This window comes from Mirounga leonina, unplaced genomic scaffold, assembly GCF_011800145.1.
Source record: "Mirounga leonina isolate KUSES-001 unplaced genomic scaffold, KU_Mleo_1.0 Mir_176, whole genome shotgun sequence".
Lineage (NCBI taxonomy): Eukaryota > Metazoa > Chordata > Mammalia > Carnivora > Phocidae > Mirounga > Mirounga leonina.
Genome location: NW_023270454.1, coordinates 39,580,610 through 39,600,130, shown reverse-complemented (window position 1 = coordinate 39,600,130; position 19,521 = coordinate 39,580,610). Strand labels below are relative to the sequence as shown.

Below are 19,521 nucleotides of genomic sequence, written 5' to 3'. Positions count from 1 at the left end.
AACAGTGAAAAAGCATTTCAGGAAGCTTAAGGAAATCAAAGGCAAGACAAGCTCTCTTTCAGTATCATGAGTACAGAAAGTTTTAAATGTGTAAGCGTGAATACTGTTACACTGAGCTCTTCCTGAGAAATCTGATAGGGTAACTTTATTCAACTAAGAGATGACTCGGGAAAATTTGGTGATGAAGTTGTAGAGATAAGGCAAAAATAAGAATAGTTATATGGGTAGAAAAGTAATATGTAAACCCTAGATGTTCTGACAAAGTAGAAAGGGTGCAAATTTAAAAATGGAATAGAAGAACAGAAAAAGAGGAAAGCAGAATAAGATTATTGGTTGTATAGATAATAGATGAGAGTCAAAAGATACCATTTAAAACTTAGCAACTGGAAAATACACAAGTAAGGAACAAAGAAAGATTGGAGACACTAAGTACAAATACAAAAATAATCATGCAGCAGAAATGCAAAGCTATCTTCAGAACTTCCTTTAAAAATATAGAAGAGAAAGAATCACATCACATAGAGAAATACGGTAAATATGTGACAGTTACTATACAATAACATGACAAGAGTTGAGACCAAGCACGTCGTCATTCATATCAATAAATTAAATGGGCTTAACTCAACAATTAAAGAAATTATCAAGTTAGTTCATAAAGCAAAACTCAGTGCTGTATTCAAGAGATCCATCCCTTCAAAAAATAAAAAGAAAAGTGACAAAAAAGGTTAAAAATAAAGGAATTAGCAAAGTTATATCTGGCAAATAGAAACAAGAAGTAGGGACTGTGAGTCTGATTGATACCAGACAAAACAGAATTCAGACCAAAAAGTACTGACACAAAGGACACTTCATAATGAACATATAGGTACCAAATATCACAGCAACCTCCTGTATAAAGCAGAAACTATAGGATATGGCACCAAAAACAAATAACAGCGCTCCTGGGTGGCTCAGTCGGTTAAGTGTCTGCCTTCTGCTCAGGTCATGACGTCAGGGTCCTGGATCAAGCCCCACAGCGGGCTCCCGCTTGCAGCAACTCTGCTTCTCCCTCTGCCCCTCCCCTTGCTCATGCTTCTCTCACTCTCTCTCAAATAAGTAAAATCTTAAAAACAAAGCATGCTAATAATAGGGACTTTAGCATACCAGTCTAAATAGAAGACTGGTCAATTGGAAAAAACATAAGTAATGATATCAAAAGAGGTTTGCAGATTATGTCCACAGGCCAAATCCCTTCTGTTACCTGTTCCTATAAGTGAAGTTTCCTAACTCAGCCACATCCAATTTTTTACATGTTATCTATGCCTTTCTTGCTACAACAGAGGAGTTGAAAAGTTGTGACAGAGGCCATATAGCCCACAAAACCTAAAATTTTTACTCTCTGATCCTTTGCAGAAAAAGGTTGCTGACCCCTGATGCAGGAGACCTAAGCAACATTATTAATAAGGTAGCTCTTACAGATACCTGATAACACTGCACATTGATAATAGAAAATAAATGTTCTTTTCAGTGTACAAGCAACACTCAAAAATTTATTCTGTTGTAAGTTGCCAAGAAAATAGCAAGTTCCATAAATTAGGAATAGTGCAATCAGCATTCTTATCACAATACCATAAACCTAGAAGTTTAAAGCAAATAAGCTCTTACACCTGGGGATTTAAAAGCCATTCTATTAAATGACCCATAGGTGAATGGGCAAATATAAATAAAAATTACATGATGTTTGGAAAATAATGATCCCAAAAACACCTACATATCAGAATCAATGGGATACACTTAAATCAATAATCAGAGGAAAATTCATAGCCTTGAACACCTTTATCAGTAAAAATGAAAGAATAAAAAGATTACTTTTAAACTTCCAGTCAAAAAAGCTCTAGGAAAAGAAAGTAAATCAAAGTATGAGGGAAGAGAGAATAAAGATGAAAGAAAAATAATAAGAGAGAGAATTTTTTAAAAAGTCAAATCAAATCCTCGTTTCAAAAAAAAGACCAAGGATCAGGTAATTAAGAAAAAAAGATTGGGTGGGGAGAAAGCACAAACATTTAAAAAAAGATGTAAGAGGGAAACAGTTACTGATACAGAGGATATAAAATTTCATTGTAAGATTACTTTGCATACCTTTATGCAAGTAAATTTGAAAACCTAGATAGAATGGATAATTTTCCAGGAAAAATATAATTAGCCAGAATTAGCCTCAGTAATCATAGAAAGTTTAAATTTATTTCTGTGGAATGAATAAAGAAAGTTATTAAGGAGCTACTCCACAAGAAAGCACCACGCCCAGATAATTTAACAGGGAAAGTCTACCTAACATTTAGAGACTAGTTAGCAACATAAACTGTTTCTGAGTGCAGAAATATTTATGAAGCAAGTACAACATTGATATCAAAACCTGATAACGATCACACACGCACACACACACAAAGAAACTTGGATCAGTATCACATATGAATACTGGTCTAAAAGTCCTAAATATCAGTTATTAGACTCTAACATCCCACATTAAGAAAATAATATATCATGACCCAAGCAGGTTTTATGCCAGGAATGCAAGAATAATTAATCATATTAATTAGGTCTAAGAAGAAAAATCATAACAATCTTCAGAAATGCTGAAAAATTCTCTGACAAAAATTTAACACCTGGGGGCAGCTGGGTGGCTCGGTCGGTTAAGCGTTTGACTCTTGGTTTTGGTTCAGGTCATGATCTCAGGGTCATGAGATCAAGCCTTTAGTCAGGCTCCCCGCTCAGTGGGGAGTCTGCTGGAGATTCTCTCCCTCCCTCTCCCTCTGTCCTCCCCCCCCCCAGTCACAGGCATGCTCTCTCTCAAAATAAATAAATCTTTAAAAAAAAATTAACACCTGTTCCTAATAACAGCACTGAACTATAGGAATGGATGGATACTTCCTTAACATGATATATATACCAGAGTTCTAAAGTCAACATCTTAAGGGGAAATACTAGAGGCATTCCCACCAAGGTCAAGAATTAAGTCAAGGAAGTTCCCTGGCTCCAGTACCTTTTAATGTTATATGGCACTATTAGCCAACGCAACTAGGCAAGAGAAAACAATTGGAAAGGAAAGAAGGAAAACTCTATTTGTCGGTGACATGATCTTTACCTGGAGAATTCTGTAAGGAATCAATGATAAAACTAAGGGAAAAGAATTCAGCCAGGTAGCAGTATATAAAAGCAAGGAAATATCAATAACCTTCATATATAAAAATAATTACCAGTTAGAAGATACAGTGGCAGAGAAAACTCCATTTAAAGTAGCAACAGAAAAGATAAAATATGAGTAAATGTAATAAGAAATGTATGAAACCTAATGCAGTGTTCTAGATTGAATTGTTCATCCCCCCCCCAATTTATATGTCAAAGCCCTATCATAAGTCCCTCAGAATATGACTGTATTTGGAAATAGGGCCTTTAAAAAGTTAAAGTGATCTCTACATTTGAAACTAATGATGTAATATATGTTGGCTAATTGAATTTAAATTAAAAAAAAAAAGTTGAAGTGAGGCCATTGGGGTGGGTCCTAATCCAATCTGTCCTTATAAGTGGAGATTAGGGGGGGGCACCTGGGTGGCTCAGTTGGTTAAGCGACTGCCGGCTCAGGTCATGATCCTGGAGTCCTGGGATCGAGTCCCGCATCGGGCTCCCTGCTCGGCGGGGAGTCTGCTTCTCCCTCTGACCCTCCTCCCTCTCATGCTCTCTGTCTCTCATTGTCTCTCTCGCAAATAAATAAATAAAATCTTAAAAAAAAAAAATAATAAGTGGAGGTTAGGGCACACAGAGAGACACCAGGGAAATAAGCAATGTGAGGACACACAGGAAGAAAATAGCCTTCTGCAAGCCAAGAAGAGAGGCCTCGGGAGAAACCATCCTGCGAACACCTTGAGCTCAGACTTCTAGCCACCAGAACGTTGAGTAAATAAATGTCTGTTTTGTAAGCCACCCAGTCTGTGGTATTTTGTTATGGCAGCCCGAGCAGATGAACACGGATAGGAACTATGGAATGTTCCTAAAAGGTGCAAAAGTAGACTTGAAGAAACCGTCCTAGGTTTTGAATGGGACATCTGAACATCAAGATATTCTTACTGATAAGTTAATTTATAAATATATTGTGACCCCAGTACAAGTACCAAAATCTCTTTTTTTCTGGAGGTAGACAAGGTGATAGCTAAAGTTGTTACGGAGGAGTAAGCATGCAGGCAGAACATTGAAAGGGAACTGTGAGGGGGGACTAGCCATATCAGCTATTAAAACATACTATAAAGCCTCTATAATTAACACAGTGGTGGTGGGGCACCGACTAGAATAGGATGGAATGGAATGTCTAAACATAGACCCTAACATATATGGAACCTTATGAAAAAGGTGGTATATCCAATCACTGAGGAAAAGATGGGCTTTTTAATAAACGGTGTTGGGGCAACTGGCCAACCATTTGGGAAAAGATAAAATTAGATATGTTCCTCATAGTATAAATAAAACTGAGCTACAGATGGATCAGAGATCTAAGTAAAATAGGAAACTTTATATGCACTGGAAGAATGCATGGGTGAATTCCTCCTTATAATCTGGGTGTAGGAGAAGCCTTTCTGTGACTCAAGACCCATATGCAATAAAGGAAAATATTTTGATAAATTCAATTACCAAAAAAAAATAAGCTTTTTCAAATAAGTAAAGTCAAAGACAAATTGTGATAAGATATTTGTAACATATAAAATAGCACAGGCTAAGAGCTCTAATATATATTTATTTATATTTTTTAATGAAAAATGAAAAGACCAAAAAATGGGCAAAAGGCACAAGCAGACCATTTGCAAAGCCATATGTTAAAATACCCCCTGAAATACATGAAAAGATGATCGACTTTCACCATAAGAGAAATATACATTAAAATTGCACCAAAATACCATTTCTCACCCATCAGATTGACCAGTCTTGGGGCACCTGGATGGCTCAGTCGGTTAAGCGTCCAACTCGTGGTTTCGGTTCAGGTCAGGATCTCAGGGTCATTGGGTAAAGGCCCGCTTCGGGCTCCGCACTCAGCACGAGTCTGCTATAGGTTCTCTCTCTCTGCCCCTGCCCACCACTCTTTGTCTCTGTCTAAAATAAATAAAATCTTTAAAGAAAATGAAAAAAAATTCCTTAAAAAAAAAATCTTGACAAAATAGTCTGTCCTAGGGGCTGTGGGGGAAAAGTCACTCTCGCACATGGATGGTAGCAATGCGAAATGGCACAACCCCCATGAAGGGGTGCTTGACAACAACAAAGTTGTATCTTCATTTTCATCCAGTATGGCCACTTCTAGGGATTTACCCAGAAGGTACTCCTTTAACAATACGGCAGTATATGTGTGCATAGGGCTATTCATTACAGTGTTACGTGTAGTGGTAAAATATTGTAAACTGCGCGGACATGGGAGATTGGCTGAAGAAACTATGGTGCTGTATTACCTGCAAAAACAAATGAGGAAGATCTCTCTAAATTAGTAAGTTAATTGTAGGATATAGGTGAATAAAGCAAAGTGCAAAACAATATATAGAGTAGGCTGTTTTCCTGTTTAGTAGTAAAGACAAAAGAAAGCACATATTTGTCAGCTTAACTTTTTCAAGAAGAAATACAGGAAGGATAAACCAGGGGATAAAAAGAAATTGATTATCCTTTAAGGAGGTTAGATGGGGGGGCTGAGTAAACAAATCGTAATATACATATAATAAGATGCCACACACAACATTGGATGACCCCTGCAGACATAGTGTTGAACCAAAGAACCCAGACTCAAGAGTATATATTATTCCATTTATATGAACACGTGTGCATTTTACTATAGATCTGTGATACCTCAATACATTTTTTTAAAGTTTATTAAAAGATACTTGTACTGGGGCACCAGGCTGGCTCAGCCTGTAGAGCATGGGACTCTTGATCTCAGGGTCATGAGTTCAAGCCCCACGTTGGGCGTGGAGCCCACTTAAAAAAATAATAAAGATACTTGTACCTGTGTTGGCAGTGGCAAAATTGATCTTACTAATCAGAGGTGAGGAAAAAGTTATTTTTCTCCTCCAGCTTATCTGTAGGGTGGTGCTTTGCTGTAGTTGGTGGCTCATTCCCAGGTCATCTGCAAAAGCTGATGATGTCATCTGCGCCGTGGACTAAGGACGGCACTGCGCCCGGAGCCGGACCACCACAGCACACAACAGAGTTGCTGCAGGAACACACATGCCAAACACGAACTCGAGGTGTACATTGCCTCCTCCTCCTGCCACTGTCATCTGTGAGCGATGAGAAGCAAACTCCCAGTTCTCAAATTATAGGCAATAGGAGTCGCTGAAACAGGGGCTCCAGTAAGTAGAGTGTGCATGTGTATTTGGGGGGTGTCCTTTGAAGGGTCAAGATGGAGGATGGATTCCAGGTGTCATCTGGTGCTGCATTTTGGGGGCAGGGTTTAGAGGCCCTAATCAGAATTGAGACTATCGCTAGATGACCATGAGAGGCAAGCTGGGAAGTAGGGAGTCCAGCGGCAGCCGCTCAAAGAAAAAGACTTTTTATTTTTATTTTTTTATTTTATTTTAAAGATTTTACTTATTTATTTGCGAGAGAGAGAATGAGAGACAGAGAGCACGAGAGGGAGGAGGGTCAGAGGGAGAAGCAGACTCCCCGCCGAGCAGGGAGCCCGATGCGGGACTCGATCCCGGGACTCCAGGATCATGACCTGAGCCGAACGCAGTCGCTTAACCGACTGAGCCACCCAGGCGCCCCAAAAAGACTGTTTTTAATTGCATGGGTAATTCACAGGCATTGTGCTATTTCAGAGCCTTTGTTTATTTTGGAATATAGATTTCTGTTGACATTGGGGGAGCCTTTATGACAATTAGGAATTTTTCTTCATCAAAATAGTTTATATTTCAGGTGACTATTGAAAGGTAGGAGGAGGATTTAAGCTTTTGATGACTTAATTTGGCTAGATTCCATCACTGTGCAGTAAAGGAAATACATGTATTATACTAAAAAGATTCGTTTTTTAAAGGATCAGTTAGTGGGGAATTTATTTCTACAGATCTGCAATTTAAGATATAACTTGTGAGACCATTTAAGACCTTCAAGAACCTATTTTTACTTAAAAGAAAAACAATCTCCAGCTCATGAGTAAGTGATAATCTAAGTGTTCAGGGCACATTTTCCTGCAGAAATGGTGTAAGTTACAGATAGATCCCTGGAAAGCCCTCAAAAATCGACTTAATCCCTAATGCCACTAAATATTGTTTCTTGGGGAGAATATATTCTGAGTTCCAGCTCCCAACAACAGTAGCAGATTTTAAATCTCCTCCCCTCTCCTCCATGCAGATTTCCAAATGGGTGGTTTTTCTAGCCAAGACCATGAGAGTAGTAGGGGTTCTGAGGGCCTTTGTTCCTGGGGAGGAGCTATCTGGAGACTGTGGTGGGAAGTTGAGGATCTAACCCAGTTAGGGCTTGTTACCCAGGCCTTCACTTCGATTAGCATCTTATTTAGAGTTATTTATAGTGTCTTTGCCTCTAGAGGTTTCTGGAGGTTGCAGACCCTGCTAATTATTAACTCCTTAGGTTCCTACCATACAGAGCTTTTAGGAATGACTTGAGCTGTTTTCTTTCCTTCTCTAATGGTATGTATGTTTTTGGCTTTATACTTTGAGTATCCAATTAGCAAAATGTGGATTGTATAACCCGTTTTCTCCTTTGCCTGTCAGGTAGTGCTGAGGATTACTGAGAAGTGGGTTATATGCATTAATATCCTCAGGGAAAAGGTTTTTTGTGAAGTGTGACTACTTGGACACAACATAAAGTCTGTCCCACAAAACATCATATTTTATCTAATTAACTACCTTCATTGGCATTTGGATTTTATGCTGCTCACTGTATTTATCCTCTCAATCTTATTTTCTGTGCCTCCTTTTGTTTTAAAGTGAGTTAATGTGTCAATTTAAAACATTTGTGGTGAATAATCCATACCATTCAGTAAGTATTAACTCTTTCAACGTAATATCTTATCAACCAGAGCTGTGAGCGTGGAACCGTCGGTGGTATATGTTCTTAATTGTGCTTCGGTTTTTAGTGAATGAAAACATTAAGAATGGGGCAACCTTAACCTTTTTTTTTATTGTTATGTTAGTCACCATACATTACATCATTAGTTTTTGATGTAGTGTTCCATGATTCATTGTTTGCGTATAACACCCAGTGCTCCATGCAGAACGTGCTCTCTTTAATACATATCACCAGGCTAACCAGCCTTAACATTTTTAACATAGAAGGTGTTTTGCCTACTTTCCTTGGGCAGTTTGTGCTGCAGGTCTCGGGCCTACGTCGCAGCCGTTCTAAAGAGACCATTTGTTACCACATTTATTCCTGAGTGAAAGGTGCTTTGCACTTGAATGATGATTTTGAGTTGGCAGCAGGGCAGGGTTCATTGTGACGTTATTACAGATAGTCATCATTTCCATATTTATCTCTCGCTTTTCTTTCCCTTTTTCCAGTTCTTCCTCCAGTGCTGGTTCCAAGACACAGCGAATATAATCCTCAGCACAGCCTGTTAGCTCAGTTCCGTAACTTAGGACAAAATGAGCCTCACATGCCCCTCAACGCCACCTTCCCGGATTCTTTCCAGCAACCCAACAGCCATCCGTTCCCTCACTCCCCCAGTAGCAGCTACCCCAACTCTCCTGGAAGCAGCAGTGGTACCTACCCGCACTCTCCCACCAGCTCAGACCCAGGAAGCCCTTTCCAGATGCCAGGTGGGTTGGAACATTCCACGACGTTCGGGTCAGGTAGACGGTGCTGCTGCAAGGGTTGGGGGGGGCCGGGTGCACCTGCACGCAGAGCGCTCTTCAGCTCTGCTACACGGCGCTCTGCTCTCAGATGCAGGATGCCGCTGTGGTCAAGCAAATGTCCTGTTTTATCTGTCAGGCACAGAAGCTTGAATAAGTTTTGATTTGGAAGGGTTTTGAAACAGTTGCATCCTTCCAGGAGTGGCATAATTGTTGCAGTCTTTGCTCTTGATAAAAGCGAGAAAGAGAAAAATAATGTGTTGCACACATTGCTGTACCTGGGGGGAAAAAACCCCTGTTGTAAGTGCAACCTCAGAAAAGATATTTCCTGAGGGTTCACACCCCCCTACTTAATTAAATTCATTTAAGTGGTGATGTAATCCCAAGAAACATACTTTAGCAACAAAGGAAATGCAGCAGAAGTACTGGAGACCATCTGCTTGTTTAACTTAGCAAAGACAAAAACAATTATCCTCCTTTTTTAGATTTAACTGATGGTGTAATGTTTATAAAAATAAATGATTAATTAGGACATTATATTTTTCAAATTATACGTTAGTAAGCAAGCATCTCACAAAAAATGATTAGTACCAAATTTCTTGCCAGTAGACTTCAAGAAGGATGCTCTACACAAAGATGTACTTAACATTGATTAATACTTCAAGAAGGGAAAAATGGGCGGGCAGGCCTGTTTGTTAAGCCACTTGAAATGTTTTTAAGTAAATGTGAATTTGACAACAGTGCTGGTAGGTCCTCAAAAATTGAAAAGTGGTCCACACTTGATACTGTTGTCTTTTATTTCCATATTTATGACTTCTTTTGGTTTTGAGCCTTTTATTTTGCATTGTTTTGTTTCTCAGTCCAGAACTGTTGAGGATGAGGCAGGGCAGCAGGGATATAGATGAGTTTAAAAGTCAAACTAAGTATCATCTGGTGATCTCCTATTCACCCCACTCTCTCCCAGACCCGTTGGGTTTGATGAACAGGTAAGTGGTGAAGAGAGAGTTTCAGAAGCTTTTGAGCAGTGGCAAAGCCAGGGTGGGCCCAAGAGTGAAAAACTGGAAGATTATTGCCCGAGTTTACACTTTGTCCCGGCTGTGAGGGATTAAGGCTACAGGCCACTTAAAGGAAACGTGGAAAAGAGAAAGCGGCCAGGGGTGGGAGGAGGCACTTGCGGGAATAGCAGAGTATTACCCATCGCCCTCTGGTGGTCTCTCCCAGTGGTGCTGATGCCATTGGTTGCTGATGCAATTTTCACCAGGTCATTTGCAGAAATTTACTGGATTTGGTCTCAGAGGCGTGATGCTCGTTGTCTTCATTCCTGGCTGGAAGTAAAGCAGAGTCAGTGTTAACAGCTGCAGGGGAAGGTGCTGAATTAAAAGAAGCCGGAGAAAGGGTGCAGAGGCATCCAGATAAGGTCCCCATAGTCCAGTCTTTGTGCTGTGAGTCCTTGCTTGCTGGCAGCTGGACGGTGGGAGTTCCTGGGTTGTGAGTCAGCTGGAGACTCAGTCTTGGAAATCTCTGAAAAGCTGTTAAAGGAGCAGCAGTATTGACCATTTGTATTCCACAGTTGCCCTGAGTGATCTCGGCTACTCCTCCGGGTTGTTCATGGTTCCCTAAGGTAAAGCTTTGTTCCCTGCCCTGTCAGGTGTGCGAGATGGGCTCCCGAAAGCCAGTGAGGGACTTGCTTTTTGATCACAAAGGACTATTTGTGGGCAACCCATAACCCCTTATTTTATTTAAGAAAACACAAGACCCATATTAGTGTTCTTTGTTTCAAAAGTCATGCTCTTTGCCTCTTATGGCCAGCTGGCTCTGAGCTTTCTAGAAGAACATGCGTAAATTCTGAAATAGAAAATAGCTGTGATAAACTGATTATTATTCTGCTACTAGGGGTTTTAAAACTAGTGATTATTAAAGTAGGCAGGGAGAAGGTAGTCCTAACAGAGTGCTTGAAGTCAGGAGAAATTAACAGTCGAAGTCAGCAAATTGGCTGTAATGAAAGTCAGTTGGTAAATTCCTAAGAGCCTATGAGTTTAATGGAAGAGACCCTGAAGCTCTTTTTCTTAAGAAATCCTATGTAGCTTTGCCATCCACCAGTGAAACTGAAACGCAGAGGTCCTCTCAAAGTGGATTGTATGGAAGTGTGTTTAAATGCTCTTCTGATTATTCAAAGAGAGCACGAGCCCGGATAGGCTCCTGGAACTGGCAGAGAGTGCTTTTCCTCCCACTGGACTTTGACTACAGTTGTACCAGATCATGAGGTGTTAGTTAGGCACTTGTAGAAAGTGTATACCCAGTTCAGTGTCTGTAGGAGCCATTTTCTGATGGGGGAGTTGAAATGGGCAATTCAGTCTCAGTTTCACACAATATATGTTTTAAGTGTGTGTGTTTATTTAAGGAGAAAGACATCATTTTCTTTAAACTTTGTAGCTGATACGCCCCCGCCTGCTTACCTGCCTCCCGAAGACCCCATGACCCAGGATGGCTCTCAGCCAATGGACACAAATATGATGGCACCCTCCCTGCCCTCAGAAATCAACAGAGGAGGTAAAATGCATTGCTGTGTATTCCCTTTTTAGTGTCTGAAGTTTATCTGTCCAAACGTTACTTTCTCTCACAAATGTTTATTAGTCTGTAAAAAGATAGCTGTTGGAGAAAGAGCTCAATAAGAGAAGCTAGATAGAACTTTTTGGATTACAAATAGATCTTTCCTATGAAGAACAAACACACTGACTTAACTAATGAAGGCCTAGGTACAATTGTGCAGTCTTCTGTTGAGAGCACAATACTTGATGATTTTGAATTGGTGATAAAAGAATATTTTTAAGTGAAGGACAGAGGGGTAGTAGTAAGAAACAATGAGCATAACATTACTAAAGTGGAGTTGTCATTGGTGATTTCCAAAATTAGAAGTTCATATAACAAGGCTTTCCAAAGATTCTTTTGTTGATATTCATCAATACCATTATTTTCCAGCCCTCATCCATATACAGCTGCAGCTGGAACAAACTAATAGAACATTTGTTTCTTTCTTGCTATATTTATTTGTTTCTAACCTCGTTACAAAAAGGGACGGAGGCACATGTTTTTCCTCTTCTCACCTGGAAGAGCATAAGCAGCACCTCTAAGCAGGATGGAGCATTTCTTTCCCTTTCTGGTAGAGAGTGGGTGTGTTTCCAGCCCTGTCATACCACCATGCCGCCGGCAGTGACTGAGGGGAGAACGCCATCGTTCTGCACTGGCAAGTGGTGTGGGCCCAGCCGAGCAGAGAACTCGGGTCAGTGATTGTTGGGAGAGTCCCTGAGCACCTTAGGAGGTCATGACCATGTTGTTGAAGAAAACTGCTCCCAAACAGCCTCTCGTGGAAGAAGGTGCCACCCTGGTGCCCCGTGGCATGGACCATTTCTCAATACAAATTGAAGTTACAGTGCAATCTCATTACTAGGTGTATGTCTCATTTCATTCTTACTACTTTTTTATTAAAATGGGAGGTACCTCAGTCTTTATCAGAGTTGCTTACATTTTTTTAAGTTCTTAAAACCTGATGGTAAACTTAAAGAACCTTTCTTAGATGTGCAGTGTAGTAAATTGGAATGTACAACTTCTTAATCTGTAAAATATTTTTACATCTGTCCTACTGGCTCTGTATTTTATGGTTCCTCATAATCTCTTGAACAACCTCCCAAACATAATTATCAACCAAAAAAAAAATGTTGGTTGAGGAAAAAAAAAAAACCTCTCCTGTCTCGCCCATCTTTGGAGTTTGTATTTCGGGAACAGGACAGCAGGAGAGGATGGGCACAGCACCGCTGTCCAGTGAGGAGCGGGTGGACCCTGTGGCGATCGTGGTTAAGCCTAAAATGTCTGCTGTCAGGAAATAGGCCTTTCAGTTGCTATAAAATTTTTCCTTTAAAGAGCTTTTTGAAATTTCCCCATTAGAATAGGTTTACAGTTAATATCTTCATGAGGAAGGAGTGTTGGCCTTTCTGTTACTGTTTTACCTTTGCTGGTTTTCCTAAGGCAGGAGTCAGCACACTACAGCCCGCAGACCAATTCAGCCTGCTGCCTGTTTTTGTAAATAAATTTTTACGGGAGCACAGCTACGTCCATTACATATGATCTGTGGCAGCTTTAGCACTGCTAGGGCACAATTGAATAGTTGGAGTGGAGACCAGATGGCCCACAAAATCTTTCTGGTCTCTTACAGGAAAAAATGTGTCATCCTCCCACCTAAACGAATAGTATCTTGAACAATCCCAATAGCTTATAAAAGCCTTCTCTAATGATGTCGCAGCCTTCTTTTAAGATTTAGCGCTAGGTAAATCACTAAAATTTTGCACTTTGAAATACAGCAAGCTGACCTGGGATCGTTGCTCAGCAGAGAAGATAGCGTACGCCTGTATTGGGCTCACGTGCTTAAGTGTATAGAGCGGCTAACATATGCGTGGATTTTTTTTAATGATCGTTTTCTTTGTTTTCTTTACCGAATGCTAAAATTAAGTGCATCGGGATATCCGTGGAGGTTGATGTTAAGAACACAGAAGTACTTCTTCCTAAGCAGTTACAGCTTATGCTTCTAATGCGGATATTCTTTCTCTTTTTACGACTGTACGCTCAGGACCTCGTAAACCTCAGATCATTACGTATTGGCATACTGGGCATACGTGGTTTGTATTCCTGGAATCTCTAAAGCAGTGGTATAAGAGGTTTTACTACAGAAGGAACTTATCTTTAGAACCTTTTCGTTGCAAATGTTTAGAAGCATGTTCTGTTTGGAGATTTGTTAGTCTTAAGAGATTTGACTTAACAAGCTGCATCCTGTCAGTAAAGTTGGGTAATTTCCATTGTTGGCCCATTCTGGGAATGGAGAGACAAAACACACCTGCTCTGCATGACTTAAAGCAAATATAAGGAAGTTAGCATGAAATCTGGATGAGCGAGATATGATTCATTCTGTAAAAGTGGCCAGCTGGCAAGATTTCTTCCTGCGTTTGAGGACTGGAGCCGAGCTGCGGCTGTGATCGTTATTGGCAGCTGAATGTGAAGTAAGGGAACTGCTTATCAATCATTAGAAACTGATTTTCATTGCTTTGAAAAAAGCCTAGGCCTGTGAAGGCTTTGTTGAAAGTCACCCTTTTTCTGCCAGCACCTTTGGCACATTTCCTGTCCTCTATTGTGCTCTTCCCATTGGTTTTTCACTTGCCACTTGTATTTCTTTAGATGGGGAGCCAGCGTCTGTGGTGGGGAGCGAGTAGCATATTGCGAGTGTTCAGCAAGTGCTCTTGGTATGCTTGCTTAGCTGGCGTTTTGGTGATCTGATAGTAATTGGGGAAAATTATTTTCCAATTAAAGGGGAATGTCACACTTAGTAAGGAGGACCTGTTTTGGATGTCATAGAGAAACCGTATACGTTATAATGGCCCTTGCTTTTCCATATCTTCATTCCACGATCCTGAGCCAATTTTACAACACAGTTTCAGTTTTTGAGAGCCCGAGGCACTAACCGAGGTTGACTATAAGCTTTTCTTTCTTACAGATGTTCAGGCGGTTGCTTATGAGGAACCAAAACACTGGTGCTCTATTGTCTACTATGAGCTCAATAATCGTGTGGGTGAAGCGTTCCACGCCTCCTCCACAAGTGTGTTGGTGGATGGTTTCACCGATCCTTCCAACAATAAGAACCGTTTCTGCCTTGGGCTGCTCTCCAACGTTAACCGGAATTCCACTATTGAAAACACCAGGCGGCACATTGGAAAAGGTGAGTTTGCGCTCGAACCTCTTTCAAATGTTTGTCTCTTGTGTCCCTGTTCCCCTAGAACCCACTTAGTTGTTCCTAGAGCAGATTCGTATAGCAAACACCAGGTAGGAAACACTGGCTCCAGTCGGTAAATATTCTTTCAGTTTCTATCAGCAGGACGTTGCTCACTTCCCAATCAGCAGTTTTCGTGGTCTGCCGCCTCATCGGAGTTGGTATTAATTAGCTGAAATAGTGATCTGGGGAGCACTGCTCTAGCTTACGTTTTGCTGCAGGATAAAAGCAGCTGTTAGAAAGTGACTTACAACCTAAAACTAAACGCAAGTTGAAACAAGTAAACCGAATGTGTTTGAAACGAGTACCGTAACTCACGGGGAAAAAGAAAGAACCAGTCCAGAATAACTTATGAATACAGTGTTCGGCTATGAATCTCCAGGCCAGGCCAGGTAGCGTAGAGTGCTTGCAGACAAATCCTGAACCCTTTTTAGTGGGCTTGATTATCTGGTAGCAATATGAATAAAATAGGGAACTTTGAGATAGAAGATGAAGCAAATGACTGAGTGTGTGGATGTTGCTGAGAGCCTGGCTGTTCACTGTGGAATAAGAAACATGCAGGTGTGGAGGAGGGCAAAAGATAAACCCTGTGGAGGTATCAGGGTGAAATGATGATTTAATAATATGTATATGCATGTTTATGTTCTCGTGGATGTGTGTGTGTGCGTGCATGTGCGTATGCAGGTGTGCTCAAACATGCATGTGGTTTGTGATCTGTCTGCTGAAAGGGCCAACAAGCAAAGACACCCAGGAGCAGTAAGCACATCTGGTGCTCGGCCCATCCTCTCTAACACCATTTCCCACTGAGAGAGTCACATCAGACAGTGAAGACACGCTTATGAAAATGATGAGGGAATGTCACAGGAGCCAACTTGGAGGGGCTTCCCAGGCCAATTCTGGGACGGTTTGAGCACCAAGATAATTAAGTGCAGCTATGGATTTTAAACCACTGAAAAACAATAGTAATTTTGTAAGTCCATGCCAATAATAAATGGATAAAGGAATGAATGAGGAAGGCTGGTTGGGAAATGTAGAGTGAGTGCTAGAGTTGGAAAGTCATCATTTTGCAGCCATCAGTCGGGAATCCTCAGTGGATGCTAAACAATTTTTTGCGAGAATCAGGATATTTGCATGGTCTTGCAGTGTCTCCTCACAGACTGCCTCTTAGTTACAAGGGAGAATAAAAATCAGTAATCATACAGTGGAGACATTGGACAGCATCTTGACTGGGAGATCAAAATTATCACCAGTGAGAGACAGATGGATGTCATATACCACCGGATATGATGCTCTGAGAAGGAAGTAACATCACCTATGCAGACTTCCAGTCGAGAATGCCAGTCTGAATCTCATCAGTGGGGAAACTTCAGACAAACTCAAAATTCTATTAAAAAGGGTGAGGAGGAACTGTATTCTTCCAAAATATCAACGTCAGAAGACAAAGGTGTGCAAATGTTCCACATTAAAAGAGATTAAAGAGCTATGACAGCTGTGTAATAAGCTGACCCATTGACCCACATTACAATAAGCTGTGTAATGATCTGTCCCAGAAAGGGGAAAAAATACCACAGAGGGCCTTACTGGGGTCAGCAGGTAGAGTTAGAGCACGAGTTATAGATTAGGTAAGACTATTACATCAATGGTACATGCGCTGGCTTTGCTGACTGTCCTGTGGCTATGTAAGAGAACATCCCTAGTCTTAGGAAATGCACACGCTTATGTATATACACACAAATATGTAGATAAGTAGAGAGATCTGTCCATCTAAAAAAAATCCTGGGTCAGAATATATATAGATCTATGCATATACATGTATATATGTGTGGATGTGTATATATGAATATATATGAGGGTGTGTGTAAAAGCATAGAGGGGAAGGAGGTGCAAATGATCAAACTTGTCACAGTAGATGAATCAGGATAGTGGTTATATGAGTGTTCTTTGTTCCATTTTTCTTGGCTGTTCTATTTCTGTAAGTTTGAAATTATTTCTATGGTAAACATTTTTTTTAAATGACCTATAAAATTTAGAATAGTGGACTAGATTAAGTGGTTATTTAATAAATGCTTAAAAGGCATTTGAGATACAACACTTGATCCTTAAAAAAAAAAAAAGCCTAAAACAGGAATTAATAGATAGTTCCTTTATATGATTAAGGGAGAAAAAATAAACCCTAACCTCCACATTTGATGATGAAATGCTAGAACCTAGGTTCGTAACATAGAGATCTATGATCTGTAAACCCTGTAAATTGTACATAAACACAATTTTGCATACATTTGGGATGGAGGGATATATTTTTCCCTAAGTTCTGAAGTTGACCATTACCCCAAAGTACTAGCCATTGCACTCTGAGGGGGGCGCCTGGGTGGCTCAGTTGGTTAAGCGACTGCCTTCGGCTCAGGTCATGATCCTGGAGTCCCGGGATCGAGTCCCGCATCGGGCTCCCTGCTCAGTAGGGAGTCTGCCTCTCTCTCTGACCCTCCCCCCCTCATGCTCTCTGTCTCTCATTCTCTCTGTCTCAAATAAATAAATAAAATCTTTAAAAAAATAAAAAATAAAATAAATAAATAAATAAAAAGCCATTGCACTCTGGAACATTTCTATAAAAATTAGGAAGAGGGGCGCGTGGGTGGCTCAGTTGGTTAAGCATCTGACTCTTGATCTCAGCTCAGGTCTTGATCTCAGGGTGAGTTCAAGCCCCACATTGGGCTCCATGCCAAGCGTGGAGCCTACTTTAAAAAAACAAAAAATAGGAAGAAAATAAGGATTCTGGGAATGCAGTTATTTAAAATTGTTCCAGATGCCTTGACTAATGTATTCAAATGTAGAGTTATCGATAATGGAAGTAAGCCAAAATTATCAATATTGCAGATGATGTGATTAACTAATTGATAATATTCTTGGGATAGATTCTTGGAGTGAAATTAGTAGGTCTAAAGCTCTTGATATATTATGCCAGATTACTTTCCAGAAAGCTTTTATTACTTTCCACTTGCACCATAAGTCTGTGTATGAGTGCCTTTCCTCCTTCACCCATGTTAGTATTACTGACATAAATAATACTGACCTGCTAATATTTATGGTCCTTGTGTTTATTCAAAAGTTATGGTGGTTTATCTAGAAACTTCTAAAGAATTTATTTTTAGAAACTATATGCCAGTTTTATTTAATCTGGCAATAACCGGTTAGAAAATATAGTGGAGGGGGAAATCACATTTCCAATAGTAACAGAAAATGTAATTTTTTGGAAATAATCTGAATCAGCAATACATGAGAATTATATAAAGAAAACCAAATTTTACTGAGAGAAAGAAAATTTAGGTATATAAATAAGCAGTGTTCCTTAAAGAGAAAGCTTAATATCATGAGAATATTTTAAGGATGTGTGTTCTTCCTAATTTCAGTTTATGGTTTAAAACAACCCATGCCAGAATCACAATGTGTTATTTTTTTGAAAGTGGGAAAATGTGTTCTGATATTACCTGGCAGGATAAACAAGTGAAAATAGCTAAATTTTTTAATGGAAGAATAAAGAAAAAAATCTTGATGTTAGGTTAAATATTATGAAAACTACAATTAAATCAGGTTTAGACAAAATGGTAGAAGAAATTAAACTCAGACTATATTGTATTTCAAAATTAATGTATGTTAAGTGAAGCATAACAAATCCGTAGTCTTCTAGTGGTCCTGCAGTAACAAAGTTAGCTTTTAGGTGAGGCTATAGGGAGAAACCCTGACCTCATTTCATATATGCAAATAGATTAATGAATTGAGTTTTGTTGTTTTTTGTTTTTAATGGTAAGCTATTAAGCTAGAAGAAAATACATTTGATCAAAGAGGTAGAAATTTTCTAAGCATAAAAAGCAGTAGAAAAGATCACAAGAGATTTGACTATTCAAAGCTTTCAAACTTCTGTAGATTAAAAATACAAAGGACTGATGGGGAAACAAATAGGAAATAAATTATTTATAGCTTACACATAGCTCATAAAAAAACAATAAAAATACTAGAACCCCAGTGGGATAAATAGGTAAGAAATATGAACAGTAAGTTCATAAGAGAAACAGATGGCTAATAAACATATGAGAGCATATCCAGTCTCACATGCAAATTAAAACAATATTGTTTTTCAGCTGTAATTTATTTTAATTTATTTGTTTTTGTCTTAAACTTACTCAGTCCTGGCCCAGGCAAAACGAGAAAAGCACTCATACACTGCTGGTAGGGTGTAAGTTGATACAAGCATTCTGGAAAGTCGTTTGGCAAAGTGAGTCAAGAGCCTTCGATCCAGTGATTTAACTTCCAGGAACCTCTCCCAAGGATATTATCAAAAATAATCCAGAGACATTTATACTGGCATTGTTATAACAGAAAATTAGTATCAACGCTATGGTCCAGTATTGGGAGAATTGCTAAAGTAAATTGTTGTATCCATATATCGTGTAGATATTTTAAATGTTTGCAGAGAAAGTTTAGTGATACTCAAAACCTGTAATCCAGTGTGTCCAACTATTAACAGTTCTTGCCTCTGTGTCACTGAACAAGTGATGATATTTTCTGCTTCTTTATATTTTGTTTTACTTTTTATTTATTTTTTTTAAAGATTTTATTTATTTGAGAGAGAATGAAAGAGAGCACGAGAGGGGGGAGGGTCAGAGGGAGAAGCAGACCCCCCGCCAAGCAGGGAGCCCGATGCGGGACTCGATCCCGGGACTCCAGGATCATGACCTGAGCCGAAGACAGTCGCTTAACCGACTGAGCCACCCAGGCGCCCCTTTGTTTTACTTTTTAAATGTTCACAATGAAAATTCCTCATTTTTATAATCAGGAAAAAACTCAACACACACACACACTCTGTCTCTTAAATTGTTTTCTCGACATCAGGCAGGAAGG

General features: G+C 39.7%; 1 protein-coding gene across 14 annotated transcripts in view; it reads left to right on the top strand.

Annotated features, from left to right (window-relative positions):
• SMAD1 (SMAD family member 1) overlaps positions 1-19,521 on the top strand; it is a 105,792-nt gene that overhangs the window by 49,222 nt on the left and 37,049 nt on the right. For all 14 annotated transcript variants that reach the window (XM_035022975.1, XM_035022974.1, XM_035022983.1 and 11 more), the window contains 3 exons: positions 8,523-8,780; positions 11,247-11,363; positions 14,353-14,574. In XM_035022975.1, coding sequence (XP_034878866.1) covers positions 8,523-8,780; positions 11,247-11,363; positions 14,353-14,574 — 597 coding nt within the window. The remainder of the gene's footprint in view (positions 1-8,522; positions 8,781-11,246; positions 11,364-14,352; positions 14,575-19,521) is intronic.